The 20,355-nt window shown below is 39.3% G+C and overlaps 1 protein-coding gene across 1 annotated transcript in view; it reads left to right on the plus strand.

Annotated features, from left to right (window-relative positions):
• MALRD1 (MAM and LDL receptor class A domain containing 1) overlaps positions 1-20,355 on the plus strand; it is a 662,703-nt gene that overhangs the window by 538,277 nt on the left and 104,071 nt on the right. Inside the window, exons 32-34 of the mRNA XM_075588643.1 lie at positions 1,002-1,274; positions 4,403-4,528; positions 9,131-9,197. Coding sequence (XP_075444758.1) covers positions 1,002-1,274; positions 4,403-4,528; positions 9,131-9,197 — 466 coding nt within the window. The remainder of the gene's footprint in view (positions 1-1,001; positions 1,275-4,402; positions 4,529-9,130; positions 9,198-20,355) is intronic.

The raw sequence follows: 20,355 nt of genomic DNA on the forward strand, positions 1-20,355 counted from the left end.
ACACACAAGCACACAGACCACTTCAAAGTGACACACACAGTTACCCAATCACACACACACTGACAGCTACCAAGTGACACACACACACAGTGATACCCGCCTCCCAAGCGCGCTTGCTGTCTCCTCTGCCAGGACAGCAAAAAGCTCCTGGTAGAGCGAGCGTCAGCAAGCAAGAGCGAGCTGCAGCACCAAAGTCTTTACTATGTCCCAGGCCTAACACCTGCTTTGTGGATTAATTAAACTCAGATAATATTGTGTAAACAATAAACAAAATAAAAACACAATGTTCCAATGAATGTTTCTTTTACTCAAATGATGATACGTTCAATGGGAATGAAAATAGGTTGCCCATAAACAGAAAATAAGTAACTCTATTTTTATTCAAATATTGAATCTCCCCTTTCCATACAGTGTGTATAAATATGATTCAGCAGTCTTCCTTTAAGCACAATTCTGCTATTACTGTGAACTGAGCATGGTTTCACATTTCTCCAGTGCATTATTAGAAGATTATATATGTTACTCTAACCACTTATTTTATACCTTCCCAATAATTGGTTATGTTCAATTTTCTGTACATGAATGATTTTGGTAGTGTCTGAATTTGTCTATTTCAAATTACTTGTATTAATCTATTCTAAAAATGTTCTATTATATCGAACACATACTAGCTACAGTAACTGTCCCCATTTATCACGGGTACTAGACTCTCTGATATTTATCTAGAAAATTTATTTAAAAAAAACAACGGTATACCTGAAATTATTTTCCTCATTCCAATGCGTCAATGTAAGTTTCATAAATTTCCTAATATCACATTTTCCTGAATAGCCATAAATACATTAACAAGTGGAGGCAAACACACATGCAGAGGGAATATAGTTTAATATAAGATATAATTTGAACACACTCAAAATACATTTTATTGAACTATTTTATCATTTTACTGTGTTTTATCACACTTTATATAATATAAATTGTGCTTTGTTTTGTCATTCTAGGACCAATAATACCACAACCGAGTTGTCCTACTGCGTTGTTTACTTGTGTATATGTAAAACAGTGTGTGCCTCTTTCGGCAAAATGTAATGGAATTGAAGACTGCGTGGATGGAACCGATGAAATGAATTGCCCATCTATGGTCCCTAGCACAGTACCTACATTGCACTGCAAGGAAACAGAATTCCAATGTGCTAATAAGAAATGTATCCCGGCAATGCTGTGGTGTGATGGTGTGCCGGATTGCCTGCTAAGAGAAGATGAAGATAACTGCAGTAAAACTTTTATTGTTGCTTTATTCCTAAATCACAAAAAAATCATGGATACGATTGCAACCTATAGTTCATAATGATCTTAGTGTACACTTTCCCCAAACATCACCAGAAGTGCTGAGAAATACTAGGACTTGCTAGAGTAATATGTGGGTATTTCAGGCATTCTTCCCTCCACAGAAAATCTAAAGGGAGCTACAGCAGTCATACCGCTTCATACTTTCACTCTTATTTACAATGCAGTGTTCTGCGGTAAAACACCTTCTGGCACTGGAATACACCCTGCAACCGATTGACTTGAAAGGGCTCTCAGGTGTCTTCCTGCACCAGAAGCATATACTGTACAGTATGTGTTTAATTCATATAGTGCAGGTATATTGCCAACTAAGCAATTCCTGCTCTTATATTTTTTTTATTATTTTTTTTTAAATGTTAGTGTTATAAGACATTTTTTTTAGGCCAAAATAGACAGAGACCTGTTAGCTCTGTGATAATAACAAGGTTAACACCTACTGTACCCACAATGCTAATTAAATTAGGTTAATATCTTCTTACAGTAAGCCAATAACAGGCCTCTGTGGATCAATCTGGACCCTAATCTCTCTCTGAGGTCACCATGGGTTGACATCCATTTTGACCATACGATCACTTAAGGTCAGATCCACAAGAGAGCTTGTTACTAGAGTCCCAATCCCAGTCCATTTTGACCATACGATCACTTAAGGGCAGATCCGCAAGAGAGCTCATCACTAGAGTCCCAAATAGATATAGATATATATATATATATATATATATATATAAATATAATCCCCACAAACCTCCCTCCAATTAACATATGAAGAAACACTTATGCTCAAAAAGATGCACACCGTAGGTACCTGGGAGATATGCTAATGAAATAGGTAGAGTATATGTAATTGTTTCACACCCCACACCTCCTAAAATATTTCCATAAGACCTACAGTATACTGACAAACCTAAGGCTCCTTATGATAAATGGGGAACTAGTGTTAAATGGTCATTAATTAAAACTGTTTTCTTTATGTACACTCTGAGGCTATGAAAGCTGTTCATTGCTAAAATGTTTCCAATGGAACTGCTTCTGATGCCCTAGTACATCAGTGATAATACTGCAACACTCTGGGGTTTGGGGGGGTTGGGGGGTTGAACTGTTATAAAGAATTTACTTTCAGATTAGACAGTTCTTTTCTAAGCTATTACAATTACAAATAATATTTTCATTTTATGACAGAAAATCAAACCTGCCCATGAGAGATATTGGGGATCTCTAAATAAACGAACAGATTCAGTATATACTGTACCATCTAGCTCTAGCATCTACTTGCATTTCTTTTTACTTAACCTTGCTGAACTGACTCATAAATATGTTAAAAATCAAACTGGATATGATAAAAAAAAAAAGAGGACCTATTGTGATTATACTAGTGAAAGTGTCTCAATTAAAAGAAAGAAACCTACCAATGTCTGTACTCCATACACAAATAATGTGTACTCATAAGAGTACCATTAACTTTGAAATATAATTACAGAACTGCCAACGTAGTTCCTGCTTTGTACAGTAGTCAAAATATACCTTACTGATAAAATCATCTTTTCTAGGTGATGATGTTTGAAGAAAAAAAAAAAAAAATGTGTTTTCTGAGATAAAATATAAGCACGAGAGAGGGACAAAGAAAAAAGTCAATAAGAAAAAGCTATAAGTCTTATTCTACTACAGTATAAAACATCTACACATGGTAAAATACGATCTAACTACTGTAGCTGGACAGATATTTAGTTGCATCAAAATTTATTTTAGTAAGCTGGTCATATCTGTATTTTTCATTAAAATTTTGAAGGCTATAGTATACTGTATTTTGCATTGAAATAAAAGGAAATAGATTATGTCATCAAGACCTATTGTTTATTCCATAATAATCTTCTCCATTTAAAGTAGATGAAACAAAAGGATAGGGGGAAGTTACAATCGGCTGCATCTTTTGTTGTGTTACTTTAAGTAATGTTGTAACAAACGATAGAAAGTAATTAATTTTTATTGGGCCAACTACTATGAATGTTTGAATTTTGTTAATAATTATACCGCTGTTTTTGGTCTATGTAACTATTTAAGAGAAAGGGCAAAGTGCCAGACCAAAAGGATGTAAACTAACGGCACCATTTTTTGGTTTAACTTAAACATGTATTTTTCTTTATAGGCAATTCTATTAAATAATGTTAGGATGACCAGGATTTGGCTGGGAATAATGGCAAGTTTTTGTGTGACTTGTTTATCTTAACATTTTTACCTCTGGCTAACATTAACAGACTTTTGTTCATCTGCGATGTTAGGTTAAATCATGTACAAATCCTTTATCCTAACGTCCGTAGAAATGTGTCCTTACGCTGTTTTAATGATTAACTCTAAATTAGCGTTAGATTATTCTCTTAAATGGATAGGTGTTAGGATTAACCCAGGGGTGGGCAACTCAAAGGCCACCAACAGGTCAGGTTTTCAGGATATCCCTGCTTCAGTCAATGACTGAGCCACTGATTGAGCCACCTGTGCAGAAGCAGGATATCCTTCAAACTGTTGGTAGCCCTTGAGGAATAGAGTTGCCCACCCCTTGATTAACCTAACGTTAATTTACGTTAAATTGCCTAAAGAAGCTTAGATGCAAACACTCAGTGCATAAATGCTTTTAATATGAAATTAATTTAAGTAGTCATGTAGTTAGGGGAAAGAAAACATACATGCTTGGAACACATCCATGGTGTGAAGACATTTTTCGTAGTTACAGAGCTATTATGACAGTGGTATTAGTGTTTCTCATACGTACACACTAGTGTACTACATTGTTTTACAGAGTATCTTTGAATATAGGATTTGATCGTTCTGTTACATGACTGTTCTGACAGTGAAATCCTCTCACCCTAACTGAAGAAAACATGTTATGCAATTTCTCCATCAAAATGATAATCAAAAGCCTTCTTGTTGACACACATCCTCCTCACCCACAATTCAGGATACACAATCAAATAGTCAATCAAATCAAAGTTGTCTTTTGTTCAGGAGTATCCCAAACAGTATTGCTGTGCTTATTAAAGCAAAGGGTGTCCTTCTTTTTTTCCAGATACTATGGCTTGCCTTAATGGTTCTCTGCTATGTGGCTCCACTAACACATGTGTGCCTGCTAGCCAGCGATGTAACGGTATCCCAGACTGCAGTGACTTCAATCTTGATGAGTCCAGTTGCTCAGGTATAGAACGCTGCATAAATAATTGACAGATATAATTGAAAATAATATGTTATTAAGCCTGTTTTTTATCTCTAAAATAAGGTTTAGAATCAACGTCTAATAAAAGTATAGCCTTTATGCTTCCCTTGTGGAAATTAAATATAAAGTAGCTTTAAGCCATGGACTTTATTGCTTCACATATTTACTGAAGATGTTTAAATCATTCTGCTGTAATACAAATGTTCCAGATGTTATTGCACCCGGTAACGCTAGTGTCACACTTAACAGTAGTGCTATTGAAAACAATGGGTAAAAGAGCCTTGACTTGTGAGGAAGGGGTGGCATGACATAAGGCAGAGGGGCCCCTCCCTTAAGGAGCTCTGATGTCATGCCAGATTGGAGGGGTTAAGAAAGGGGTACTTAAGGAAAGGGGGAGGGATCCTAGCTTCCTCTTTCTTTAGGTTCTACTGGAGTAAAGTCATATTTTCCTGAATCCTGGTATCCTGATCGAGAGATGGCTACATGGCACGGAGTAAGAAAGAAACGGTCAGAGGGCCCAGCAGATATTATCTCACTTGCCAGTGGTGAAGCATGGATGAGGAAGCTGTAGGAGGAAGAGCGGCGGCTCGGTCCCAAGTAGCTACTGGTACTGGGCGGTGAGGCGGGGATTTCAGCTGGAGGGATCTCCCGGCAGAGATCAAAGGCAGCAGCCGAGGTGGACGATAGAAGGTAGAAAAAGGGGAATCTTGTCTTGCGAGTTTTTTGCAAACCACTTCCGATTGGACGGGTATTTTGGTGGTCTGTGGATTTCTCAAGTTGGTTTTGGGAGGGGTGGCATGTTTAAGCATAGTTGGCGTGGTGGGCTGCTTGTGGATTCTGGAATCTGTTGGAGGATTGTTGTTTCTTGTGATGGTGGATGGCAGGTGGCATCGGGTTAGGGTGCTGGCGCTGATTCTGTGGCTTGGTGCGAATTTGGTAACCAAGGCGGATTGATGGTTGCTTGGAACGGTGTGCACGGATTTGAGTAGGGAGCACAGATTTTGGGGTATGATTTGGCAAGGATTCCACGGTATAGGGCAGATTTAGTAAGGATGTGGAGTATGGGGTCATTGAGTGGTATGCACGGATTTGGACTGGGATCACGTTTTTTGTGATATAGGCCAGATTTGGCATGGATTTCGACAAGAAGCATGGATTTTGGGTGATTAGAAGGATTTTGCGTTGAAATTGAGGCATGGGGGTGTGAATTGGAACATGGATTTTGGACGGAATTCACGCAGATTTCGCTAAAATGGGAGAGAATTCATCAGGGGAATCTCTTGCAGATGGTCAGATTTCCAGTAGAATCACTGCGGATTGGATGCAAGCACAGATATCGGGTAGAAATCTGTGTGGATTGGATACATCTGCAGATTCAGTAGAAATATCTGCACGGATACAAGTTGAAAAAAAAAAACAGTCTACGGATTTTGCACCCCAGAGCGAATTGTAGAGGAAAACAGCATTGGGAAACGGGTTTTAATGTTTTTACTCATCTTTAGTACCAGGGCGGGCTCCAGCGGTGGGTGTCTGGAGAGGTCAGGACCGGCGAGCGCGGCAAGGACAGGATGCAGCATGAGCAGGAGTGGGGGGTGTGACTTTACGCTGCAACGCTGTCCCAGCATGGGACATCATGAGGGGCTGGCCGGAACCTGTGGCCGCCCAAGACAGCAGGCAGTTGCGGAGCAGGAATAGTAGCAGGGAAAGGCTAGGCCTTCGGCAGTCCCAGCCTCTACTGAGATTGAGCCCATCAGGGCAGGAGAGGAGGGATGGGGATGTAATGCAGGATCCTCGGGTGGCACGTAAAATAATGCAGCTGCCTCAGATCAGCGGGCAATTGGTAAGTCCCACCAGGACAGGGGGGATTATGGAGGGGGGAGCAAATAGATAGAGGTAACAATAGAGGCGATGCTTATTTATTATTTAGGTTGCCCATTGACTGCAAATGTGTTTATCTAGGCCCATTTCAGGTAATAGATAAATACAGTGACAGGCAATACATTTTTTGGCAAATGCTTGTTTTTTAATTGTTATGTTTTGTATTTTTGTTTCTTGTTTTTAGTTAATTGTTATGTATTTGTAAGGATTTTTTTTATTTCATTTTTGTGTCGTTTAGGTGCTTGGTTTTATTTAATAGTTGTGTTGTTTTGCTGCTTGGTTTTATTTAATAGTTGTGTTGTTTAGGTGCTTTTTTTGTGTGTGTGTCTTCTTGGTGCTGTATTTTTTTTAGGTTGCCCATTGACTGCCATAGTGGCTAATCATGCCCATATTATATTTGCCGATCAGTGGGTAGAGGGTGGGGTTATTTTTCCCGGGGAGGGTGGTTAGGCCACCTAAGTGGATAGTGGGGGAAGGGGGTTAACCGCTTAATTACTATAGCGGGTACTAACCGCTACGGTGATTAAGAGGTCAGTTGCCATTTGTTTGTATTTTTATTGTACTGTTGCTGCCCCAGAGGATATGGATGCGGAGGACGGTGATGAGGACAGCCTTCATCCTGGCAGGGGTAAGTAGAAGTTTTATTTACTTTATGCTGGCTGGACAAAGTTTTATTTTAAATGGGCAAATGAGCTATTGTCCAGATCTGGATAATAGTAATTTTGCCCATTACTGTACTGTAATGTAATGGTTGTTGGGGGTGAAGGGGTTCCCATTCTTTCCCATTGGGGTTATTTTTGCTCCCATTGATGGCATAGCACTATCACTAACACTAGCAATCAATGGGTGTTTTGGCTAGTATTGTGTTTTAATGTTTACTGTGGGTATCGGGGGTGGGTGAAGGTGGTTTTTGGCCTGTGGTGGGTGTTTCTGCCAACCGGGTGGATAGCGGGAGGAGTTATCCCATTCATTACCTTAGCGGTTGTAACGCTACTTTAATGAAGGGGTTAACTCCTCCCGCAACCCCCCCTTCCCCCACAAGGCCTAAACACCCACCATGGGCAAAATACCACATTCACTCCCCCCCGCTACCCGCAATAAACCGAGCACCATTGCCTTAGCAGTTAGCCGCTAAGGTAATGATGCTGGCTGTAAATGTATTTTTATTGCATAGGATTGAAGCCGAGGGTCTCCGGAGCTGGTATTAATGTGTATCAGCTCTGGAGATATCCAGCTTCAATCTGATGCAGGAAAATGCATTTTTTCCCCAACTCCTGCTCTCAGATCCCATAACTCCACCTTTGAGGTAATTTGATAAACTCGCTATTTCAGACCCCCGATGAGATTATCAGGGCTACTAGAATAACGTGATCTGATCAAAATGGCACTATTTTGATTTTTGAAGATCCCGCTCGATGTGTTTGGCCAGGAGCGAGAATTCTCAGGAAAATGCATTCCCAGTACGAGTTCGGCAACTCATCAAGGCTTTCTGAATACCAACCTTGCCAAATTGTGCGAGAACTGCTCAAAAACCTTGATGAGTTGGTTGATAGGCCCCAAGTTCGTTTTTTGTGGTAGTGGCTTTCCAATGGGGGCTCTGTGCATTCAGACTAAAGTACTGAATGGCTGGATGGGCATGAGCTGAGGGTATCCCTTGAACTCCGGCAGATGTGGATGGAGCAATCTGTCTGGGTTTCTAGTTGGGGATAAAAATGAAATATTTATCTGTTGTTATAAATAAAAGCTGTGGTGGTTAATTTCTCCCAAGAAGTTGTATGGTGTATTTATTGGGAATGGAAGAGGGGTCCAGCTCGAGGCATGGGTAAGTCAAGTAGATAACACGTGTGTTACCTCGTGTTAACGGGGTAATAACTGCTAAATCTGTATTTTTACTTTTGGCCCAAGCCCACACAGTAGCATCTGGTTTAATGCCCTATTTGAGGACCTGTATTCAATTAAGCGAATCGCATTAGAAATCATGTACAGCTGTATGCATTGTACAATAAAGTATTAAGATACCAATAATCGTGCTGTAAAGTATTCATAAATACAAAAATTGGGAGCCACGCTTGCATCGTTTTATAAGCGGATTCGCGTTATAACAGATCGTGTTATAACGGGGTTGAGCTGTAATAAGCTGCATGCATATGCGTTAAAATCAGTCCAAATAACGACTGTCACTGTTTAAGTAAAATAATGTTATGAGCCCGGACTTAACAGAGATTTTAATGGATCTGGTCCTTAGTGATATGCTGTCACACACTACCTAAAAAGTTTAGGGGCATCATGGTAAATTCTTGCAAGATTCAAATGAGTACCTGGCGAGTATTTGGCAAGGTCTGTGAATTATGGGATTCATCCCAGAAGATCTTCTTATAGCCCAAATTTGCTTGCATTGTGAGGGGTTTTTTTTGTATTAATGACCCATGAGATTCTTTTAGAAACATTAGCATATTTACCGAAAAGCTGGAAATTTTTCATTCATCTCTACTCTCAATTATCTGTTTCTAAAAAACAAATCAATAAATCATCCTTTAGTATTTGGGATTAAATCCAACTTGGATAATGTTTAGAGGTTAGAATTAAATAAAGTTTATTTGTTGCAGTGTTGCTACTAAATAATTAGTTTGTACATAATGTACATAGCTTCTACATTTGCTATGTGACACTGCTTGGATTTTAATACTCCACTGTGTTATTTTACAGTTTGTCCAGATGGATATTGCAAAAATGGAGGAAAATGTGTAATTGAAAAAGAAGTCCCATTATGCAAGTAAGGTTTACTATTATGTCTAATGCATTTTTAAGAGTAACATGAAAGAATTTAATGAATATTATTTATCACCAACAGCATACCTGTGATCACGTGGCTCGTATATGTGACAAAGGTTATTACACACAGCTAAATAGCTGACTCACTTTTCACCCCTGCAGGGTCCCTCAAATTAGTAATATCCCCCTCCCTTCAATCCGTTACTATATATATATATTGGCGGTAACTGTGATTTAAGATTATATGTATAATTTTAAATCACAGACACCTCCAAAGATACTAAACAGGTCTTATCGCTGGGGTCCTTTGTCCCAGTTTACCATGCAAAATATGTAATTAACACACAAAACATGTCTGAAAATGCAATTCGTCTTCAAAGCATGCAGAATTCCATTAAAGCCCAAAGAGAATACTTACAATATTACATTTTAGATTTAATATACAAAATAGTACAGTGGTTAGTTTACAGAAAAAAATATAGTATAATAAATGCAGCCAGTTTCTAAAATAAAAGGATAAAACAACCAGAAACCCATAACATATATTACCAAGAATATCAGGGTCTCAAAGGGTCATGAGGTGAAAATAGGAGATGTCCTGAGCGACAGCATGGACACTCCCTTTGTTGAAAATCTGAATTCATATTCTAAATGCATGGGTTTTATCCTAAACTCCTTCTGCATTGAGCACAGCATAAACCCACCTACTGGGTGTGTCCTTAACCCCCCTTCATCAATCTCCAGTGACACTTTTATGGCTTAAGGAGAAAAATAACAGTTTTCCTTTTGAATCAAAAGGTGCCTAAATATACAAAATGTTGCTATCTTTATTTCTATAATATTTAGACTAAAGACATCTTCACTGTTGAACTTGATATGATTGATGGTAGGTTTGAGAGACAAATTAATATCTGTCCTTTGTACTCTCATAATCACTGATTGTTTAGTATCATTTAATTCGTCTGATCGCAAAGATATATTTGTTATTCTTGCAAATCGTTGTCAGACAATGACATCTTGTATTTAATAAATGTATACAATCCTGTGGAATATGTTCTGGCCACACCCTCTGACATTCTCTACAACCTTTCAGGAATCTCTTGAAAGTTTATTTCCACTGTCAGAAAAAGAGTTGTGACTGCCCAATTTCCTAAACCAGGCTCTGGCCCCAGATAACCTCACTCCTAGACAAACACAGAAAACCATGCCTGGTCTCGACCGCAGTAAAAACAATTCCTTGTATTTTTAAGATACAACTTGCAACTCAAATTAACCTCTAGTGTGCTAGATTATTAAAATACTGAATATTTCTGGCCTTATCGTGACATTATTCATCAACTACTGTTTAGTGGCATTCGCTACTCAATTTTTCTATAAGAACACATCAGACAGAATTAATTATACTCTCTTAACAGGAGAGTAACAGGTAGATACTATGGAGCAAAATGTAAGATATAAAAACCGTCTCATGTTGCTCACATTCAACATGCTCACATTCAGCAGCTATGCGTTAGCTGATGTGCTACAAGATCCTTATTGTGTTTTGTTATCAAACCTCAAAAATATAGGTCACGTCATGTGTGAAAACGTGCTCCAGTTTTGTACTACAGCAAAAAACATCACTGAATAGCTCAAAGAAAACTCCACACAAACAAGTGGCTACTTTCTTCTAGACATAAAGTACAGTAGTTTTTATTTACTTCTAGAAAAGTGTAGCAAAACATTCATACAACATTACCTGCACTGCAGTCTGTTTCATAACCATTGGCTGTACTTTTACAATGTAATGGTTAACGCACTGAGATTTTCTTTGTATATTAAAACAAGTGATGTTTTGTATACAAAAGTGCATCAGTCTTTCAGTAGGGAAATTTTTGAAAAACAGACCCTCTCCAAATGTACTGTTCCCACCATTTGACCTTTAATCCTGTATTTGATTGTGAGTATTAAGTTAATTGTTTTTTTTTTTTTTTTCAAATGTAGTCCTAGAGATGTTGGATAAAGTAGCACTGACTGAGATTCTGAATGAACCAAAGCAAGGCCAGTTGGGGCCATGTTTAAATAAGGGTGAATTACAGCAGATGGTAACACCCATGCAGACATCTATTCTGTTCGGTTATGAGATGAAAATAAAAGCTGCAATCCTCTCAAGAAACATTTGTTTTTAATGTGGGAAAGTTACATCGGTTTTTCCTAGGGAATAGTGCTAGTTCAGTACACATGAATTGCCCATCGTATTAGCATGAAGAAATAGAATGTGCTTAAATCAGCAGTCTACCAAGGTAATTTTTTTTTATTTTGTTTATGCTACTGGAACGGGGGGATCCATAAGAACGGATCCACATTCCCCAAATTGCCAGGGACCACCACAGTTCCTGAGATATAGCTGCATTTTTCAACAGGTCAAGAACATTAGCAGATGAACGGCATATGGCTGCAGGGTCAGGCTTGGTCTGATGGCCAATAGAAAGCTTCAACATAATTGAGAGATGATGTTGCGACTTTTTGCTTCTGACCCTGCTACCATATACAGTATATAGTATTTATGTGTTATACACTGGCACACACACACACGCAAAAATCTCTATCTCTGAACCTTGGGTCATGAAGAGATCAGCTCTGGTAGGCCCCCAGGTTCAGGTAAAAGAAAGGGCAAAAACTGTAATTGATGCTTTAATACTGATTATCTTCCTACTTATTTAATAACAAAAATGTTGCTGTCAAGTATTTTTATTTCCTAAAAGTGTTTGGAAACAAAAACTCAATATCTGCTGAATTGGGCATCTCCCAGTAGTGAACCCATGGGAGGAGATCACGTAAATAGAAAAGTAAAATAAAATAAATACAAGTGGGAGACTTGCTACTTTTGGGGTAGCATGTTAAAATGGGTGGGTAAGAGCTATCAAATTCGGCTAAAAACGATACAGTAATCAGCAGTTCTATGGGAAATTTATTACAATATATGAAAGTTTAAGTAAAAAAATAACTGGCAGCTCAAATGTGGCTCTGCACATTTCTTAATTTAGCATAATATTACTACTTTAATGACAACAAAAACATTTAATACCATTCTGTAACGGTGCTCATCTCTAACAGGAGGCCGACTCACATGGCTGAGACAGTATATGGGAACTGACCATAGGCCTAGGGACTGATCAAGGAGAATATCCGGGTCAAAAGCTGAGGTCAGGAGGGGTGTCAACAGTATACATGGGGTCACAGTTCCAAGATCAGGGCAGGTTGCAGAAGCATAGTCGGGGGTCCCCATTCCAAGATAAGGGTAGGAGAGAGTCAAACAGGGTACAAGTACAGGCCAAGGTTCAGCAAACTACAGAGGCTCAGCAAACGGCAGCGGTTCAGCAAAGGCAGTGCATAGCAGGCTACCAGCTGAGGTTCAGGAGTACAAAGGAAAAGACACCTTGCTCAGGTGCTGGCTGAATGGAAAGGGCTTCCTTATAAAGGGTAGGAACAGGTACAGCCTCCTTCCAGGTTGAGGTCCGAATGAAGCCACTTCGGGTGATGGCAAAATGACCAAAGATGTCGGCCATCTTGGTAGAGGCGAGGAGTTCAGGGATGTGTTAGTGCTGAAGGGGAACGGCTGCGATGGCACATTCATATCTAAGTTTATGTAACCCTGCTTCCCCCCCTCCCCCAGACTCTACGGTGGTGTCTAGGGTGCATGAGGGCAGATTGCATGCGGTGTGGTGCGTACCTGTGAGGAACAGGAGGGCCTGAGCTTCCCACGATGTTGTGGGGGAGCCAGGACCGGGCTTCTGGGGTGGTAGCCTCCATGATCTCTTAGTGGTGCAGCGCCTCCATCTTCTATACTCCCAGGAATATGGGACAGGACCGGTATAGAAGAACCCCTTGGGTCCCAGGGTAGTACTTTCCAAGTCACACACAGTCTTTACGGATGAAGAATAGTCTCTTTATTTGACAAAGCAACAATATCCCAACGATAAGGCCTTCCAACAGCCGCAACACAATAGCCAGGACGGGTTATACGCCGCTTGCCTTCGCCCAGGTAATTCCTCCTCTCCTTCCCTCCAAGTCACTCTTCCGGCAGGATGGTCTGAGCTAGGGCTTTAATACCCCGTGGCCCACCCCCGAGGTTAGCCTCGCGGTGGGTCTTGGATTCTCCCCATCACCCCTGGCAGTGGGGTGAGGGCATTGGTCCACCAAGTCTATAACTCTATCAGCTCTACTAAAGGACGCTGATTCTTTACGCTCTGCTTTCGCCTGCACTCTGCGCAGGGGAAACTGTAGGCCCCTCCAAATCCTCTGACCGATCCGCAGGATTTCTTGACTCATGGCCTGTTAGCGGCACTGCATACTCCCGGCATAACTAACCGGCAACTCCAGACTCTGACTAATCTCGAACGAAGAACTCACTACTCACCGGAGTTGGCTGCTAAATATAGAGCTAGCCCCGCCCCTCGTGATGTCAACAGGACCTCCCCTCGTGCTCACGCCTGCAGCAGAGTCCAGGCCTGCGTCTATCATTCAGGATAGGGCTATTAAGGGGGAAAACCCAGGATGATTACTGGTGCCTGATCTTAACAGGACTTACCACAGCAGAAGGAAGATAGGTATAGCCTGTGCTGTTTACATTGGGCTACATTTATATTAATGATTATTCTTGGTTTGTATCTGTAAGTTCTTCTTATTGCATGTACACTATTAATAGTAAGGTTAAAAGGCTAGACATACTTAAGTGCATTAACCTTCTTAGTCATAATCAATAACAGTGGCCTAGAATTGATTCTGCAAATCACACCCACATTTAATGAAATTGAAAACATTGGCTTCATATAATATTACAGTATATTGAGCCTTTGATGAAAAAATTCTCTTAAAAGTGGTGAGTTCTGAATAGTAGGAAATACATTTATTATTTGAGTTGAATATCAATTTAATGTTACAGGGAAAAAAAATGCTGTTCGAGTTGATGTTTTGCTATGTTACCTCATAGGTCAAATAACTAAGGGATACTGTACTTATTTTACTGGAGACTGCTGAAATAACTCATAGGAAATGTCTCTTGTACACTGTGTCTACTGAGGTTAAGAAATACCAAGCACTTCTGTGTGAAAGTTCACGATTTATTTTCATTGCTCAATATGACATGTAGACAGGAGCTGCAAGGATATATTTTTTCATTAGTAACTGTAGAACATTCTCTTAACACTGGAAATGTTGGCATAGTCTGCTATTTAGTAGAGCATTTCTTTGTACCCATTGTCCTGTACTAAGAAAGGCATGTTGTAAATCAGATTTATATCTATATTATATTCCATTTTCCATTTTAATTTGTACTGTGCTGACACAAATTAGGAGGAATGCAATTAATATAGGGACACATCATAAAAGTAGTACAGCTTTATGAATCTGTTATTCATAAATCTGTTATGCATTGTAGGAAGTTTTAAAGTTCCTAAACTCCAGAAAATTATCTATTTGATTATATTGAATTATGTTCCCTGTTGAAACATTTAAGTTTGGCAGCTTGTTGACTGTAAGCAATAACTAAAGTACCTTCAAAAGTGTGTCTGATTTAGTTTCTAAGTTGGTTTAAAAAAAAGTGGAACTCATTGGGACAAAACGTTTATGGGTCATAAGGTTTGTTACAGCACTTTATAGGAAATACGGGCTTTAGTTCAATATTGCTTGGGGGAGCAATAGAAGGACATTCTGTACTATATATTTGATTCTTGTCATGAACGGCAGACCTGTGAGCACGTGACTTGTGCAAGTGACAAGGGTTAATAATCATAGCTATTAAGCGGAATCACTTATCTCCCTTCGGGATCCCTAACATGTGTAATACCTTCCCTCAATCCATCACAATATACCTTCATTTGCTGCCACCGCCAAAAATAGTTTCAAGTCTTACCTGCAGAAATGTTGGTCTCTATTTACTAGGACAAAATATGATTAACACACAAAATCCTATTGTAGCAAAATGTGTTTAAAAAATTGAGTTACTCTCTTTAAAGCATGCAAAGTTCAATTAGGACCAAAAGACAGTACTTTTAGATTTAATATACAAAAGTATAATATACAGTATAATATTTGCAGACAGGTTCATAAAATAAACAGGAACAAAACAGAAAATCTAAATATGTTGCTAAAGTTGTTAAATTCCGGGCATTAGTGAAATCCCTGCACTCTGATTTGATTAAAATTCTGGGTATTATTATATTAGTAATGGCCCGGAATTTTTGGCACCCTGCCAAGTTTTTCAGCGAATCAACTTTCAGTTCTCATTCACTAAGAGTGAGATTAGCTCTCTGTCAGGGGAGGTGATTGGACAGGAGGCAGCAGCAAGGCACTGACTCTTCCCCCACCCTCCTGCAGAGAGCTCCATTACTGGCCAATAATGCCCTGGTTGGGTTAAAGTCCCTGGGTTTGCCTCGAGCCTTCAACTCTTCCAGCCAGGGCATTATTGGCCAGTAATGGCCTGTTCTTCAGGGATTATTACTTAAATATTAGTCGTGGATTTTGAAAAAAGAGAATTTACGTGTCATGTTGGCACAAAACACTCCTCCGTTGAATTCTATTTTCATATCCCCAAATGCATCTAGAAGGATGCCACCTTCACAGTTACATTTGTATAATACATGTGTGGACACCCATCTTGATAGGGGTAACTAATCTTTGAAGGTGAAATATGTATCTGATATGGAACGTAGAACAACCTGTCAAATTTGGTATCAATTTCATCAGCTGAGCTCCCTCATCAGAAATAGATCTTTCACATCCTTGTGAATTCTATCGAATCCCAAATATCTTATATTCAGTAGACTTGTACAGACATGTGGAATGGAATGTCTTCCCGGCCACACCCATTCTCTTCTTATTCAGCTCACTGAAGAATTCCATGTAAGCTACATACAGTAAAGATGCGCTGGTTATTTCCACTGTCAACAAGAGTTCTATGTGGCTCTATGATTTGAATCACCCTATACTTCCAGACCAGGTTGCTTTTAGATAATCCTACTTATAGACAAACACAGAAAACAGGCTGGGTCATTCTGGTCTGACCCCGTTAAAACAAAAACATGTATTTTTTCTTGTCGCCCTCTCTAAACATCTCCTTGTTTTACGGATCAATCGATACCTAGGTCAGATTGACTTTACATAGAAGAAGAATTAATCTTTTAAAAATATATGTGTGTTAACCCTTTGTGTGCCATATTATTAAAATACTGATTATTTTAATGGTCTTATTCTGACAATGCTTATGATTTAAAAAAAATAATAATAAGCAACAGTTTTCCAAGTAACTGTGTATTGGTAAACTTTGTGGACTGGATTTAGAATTTTCCACTTTACCATCTTTATAAAACAATGACATGTCTTGATTTAAATAAATGCATGTAGAACAAAAACCTTGACTGCAATACATTCTTTTAAAATGTTTTCAATTACACAAAAGAGGGACGTTTGAAGTCCCATATTCGATATACACCGAAGCACTTTACTCTGTATTCTATTTAAAGAGAATCAGTCCCGGGGGCAGCCTGCAAGGTAATTTCGCCAAAGGCCACCGCTATATTTAAAGTTTTCTACTTTGTGTACAATTATCTCAACCCCCTATCCTATATACCCTGTTTCATTATTTTTTTCTTCAGAGAAAATGTTCAATTTTATTTTATTATTTGAGTGCCGAGTAGATACATTTTGGAATTCTATATTGCCTTTGCAATATATAAATCAGAAGTATAAGCCCTGGACTAGTTAAAAAAATTAAACCAATATTTTTGCATTAATCCCTTAGTGGCCATAGTAGCGATGTGGGGTTCCTTTCCTTTTCAATGGGACATCCCGCAGCATTAATCCTTTCTGGCCGCATTCAGCACGGTCATCTGGCCGCATTAACGGTGGGAGTCACTTTACCACACACGCTCGTGGCCACACAAACATTAAGTCCAGCTACTTCTGTATGCCCGCCTACTGCCTCTCACCGTCAGCTGGCTATCCCTCTGTAACTGTTAAATTCCTTAATCCTGTTTTAAAGATAAAGACATTGTTCATGCTAAACTGTATTTGGTATGTTGAGCAGATTCTATTGTGTGAATATATTGAACAAACCCAACCCCTCCCCCTCTCTGTAGTCAAGACCAATAGCCCTATTAGCCAAAGGTGTCTAATAGGGCTTTGGGCCAATAGACGACAAAAAAAAACATATGTAAAAAAATAACAATAAAGACAAGTTTAAAAAATAACCTCACTGTAGATATATATTTATATATATACACGGTATATATATATATATATATATATATATATATATATATATATATATATATATATATATCATTATCATCATCGTTGTTGAGGCTGGGCACACAATCTCTTTCTCTGGAAGAGAGTTTCCCAACCACCTGAGAAAATTATATTGTAAAACTGTGTTTTGTAATGCACTGGTTCCTTCCACGGGTTTGCCCCGTATTCTGCGTACATGATTGGTGCTCCCCAGGTAGGTAAGTTATATCCTTGTGCCAGTAATATGTTCCTTACTTCTCCAAACCTGACCCGACTACCTCGACCAATCTACACTTCAGACGCACCTCCGCGGCTGTGGGTGGCGTTATATATCTATCCCCACCTCGGCCTCGCGGTCACGCCTTGTTTGTGGTGAGCACTTGTTACACTTTTTGATTATAATCCATATTATCTATATTCATGGATTCAATCTCTATGGCTCACATATTAGCCATAGTGGTCAAAATTAAATGTATTTCTATTTTCACTTTTTTATTTTTAGTCTCAGTTGATGTGATTTTCAAGCTGCTAATTGAACAAATGTTGAAATACTGTTATACCACAATCAACTGTGTCTGATGTGGTTTTCTTAATTACTTAGTACCTATAAAGGTGCTTGCTTCTGGTCTGTCCAATGCTCCTTGAGAAAGCGCAACATTTGCGTGAAACGCGTGGGAGGACACACTCTGTTCTGAATACCACTTCTAAATGTTCTAAATAAAGCCTCTATGATTTTTTTCACTACCTGGGTTCCATGCCTTTGTTCTTTTTGGATTTTTTATCAGTGTCCTTAAACACTGTCACCATTTTTGCTATTACTTCCTCACTGGCACACGGAGGGAGGAGGAGGAGGATACTATATTGCCGTGGATGAACGGTTTGAATCTCCACACACGGCGGAACTCGCAGCTCCATGAGAGGGTCTGTACTAGAAGGTAAGAAGATTTATTTTGCCTCCAAACCACTCACTTAGTCCCTTGACGGATTGGAATGGATTACTATTATTGATGGGATTTCACCTGTGTCTTTACTCGGAGGTCAGTCGCTACACTGCAGCCTTCAGGACCCTATACCTTTCCCTGACAGACCCCCCCCCCGGTCCAAACTTAGCTTCCCTCACCGGAATCGGCGAGCTCTGGAGCGCAAAACAGGGCTACTCTCTTCTTTATATTCAGTACCTGGTGGCACCCCCTTGATCAGCAATAACTTTAACTAAGCATTTCCTGTAACTGCTTGTCAGTCTCTCACATCAGTTTGGAGGAATTTTGTCCCATTCCTTCCTTTCATAAGTGCTTAAACTCAGTGACATTTCAGGGATTCCTTGCATAGACAGCTCATTTCAGGTCCTGCCACAACATGTCGATGGGGTTTAGGTCCAGACTTTGACTATGCCATTCTAAAACACAGAATTTCTTCTTCCGCAGCCATTCTTTTGTAGATCTGCTTGTATGTTTAGGATTATTGTCTTGCTGCATGACCCACTTTCGCTTCAGCTTCAGCTCACAGATGGATGGCCTGACATTCTCCTCTGTAATATTCTGATACATTACAGAATTCATGATTGTGTCAATGATGGCAAGACGTCCAGGTTCTGAGGCAGAGAACAAGCCCCAAACATCACACTCCCACCATCATGCTTAAAGGTTGGGATGAGGTTCTTCTGTTCGAACGCAGTTTGTTTTTCGCCAATCATAACATTTCTCATTGAGGCCAAAAAGTTTTACTGTTGACTCATCTGTCCAGAGAACATTGTTCCAGGAGTCTTGTGGTCTTTGGCAAACTCCAGATGGCCGCAAAGTTCTTCTTAGAGAGCAATGGTTTCCTCCTGGCTATCCTTCCATGAACACATTCTTGTTAAGTCTTTTTCTGATGGGTGAGTCATGAACACTCACATTTACCGCTTTGTTCTTGGAGAGATTTTGGTAGGATGACTGCTCCTTAGTAGAGTGACTCTGGTTTTGAACTTTCTCCATTTGTATGACAGTGGATTAGTGGAGCACCAAATTCTTAAATATGGTTTTCGAACCCATTCTAGACTGATGAGCAAACACACACATTCCCAGTAAGCTCAAAACCCAATACCCACCTCATCATATATATATATACTGTATATATATATATATATATATATATATATATATATATATATATATTTATATATATTTATGTCAAAGGGGAGAGCTACTGAGCGTGGCAAATGTATACAACAAAAGACAGGGGAGCCCAATGCTACATCCAATTGACAAAACATATATAGTAATAAGTATAAAGTGTAAATACTTCAATAATAATATTTTTCCTGGTTATTTAGTTAACTCTTTGGCCAAAGCGTCATAAGCCTGCATACCACTTCAAGGTATAACCAATTTTGCAGGTCCTAACACTAAACTGTGAACCTTTCCTTTTACCTCTGTATGAGGGGAAACAACCATAGTAGGTCCTGTTCATACAGGAAAATGTAAAAAAAAAACAAGTTAAATAGGTGGGGAGGGTGAGCTCTGGGAGGAGGGGCCACCTACCTCCAAACAACTGTTGCCAGTTAGAAATTGTGTAGTAATGGGGAATGAGGGGGGAAAGGATAGAGAGCTCTAGCTACTGTCTGTGGTTAGGTGCCAGGGGTGAGAGGATCATTAAGCATACAGAGACACTTGCCTAGACAAGTGAAAGTACCCCTTTGGAACAAGCACTCATGATATAGTTGATACAAGTAATTAAAAAAGTAACCTTTATTAGTGTCTGTGGGTAAAATAAGTGAAATACAGTACATAAACACTCAACACAATTAAAACACGTATTAAACTTAATGTCTCTGAGTATGAGTCATAGACTGATGAAGATAGTGTTTGAAGGGATATAGTGTGACTGGCACCATGTGCAATAAAATCAAAACA

The sequence above is a fragment of the Ascaphus truei genome, chromosome 2 (genome assembly GCF_040206685.1).
Source record: "Ascaphus truei isolate aAscTru1 chromosome 2, aAscTru1.hap1, whole genome shotgun sequence".
Classification (NCBI taxonomy): domain Eukaryota; kingdom Metazoa; phylum Chordata; class Amphibia; order Anura; family Ascaphidae; genus Ascaphus; species Ascaphus truei.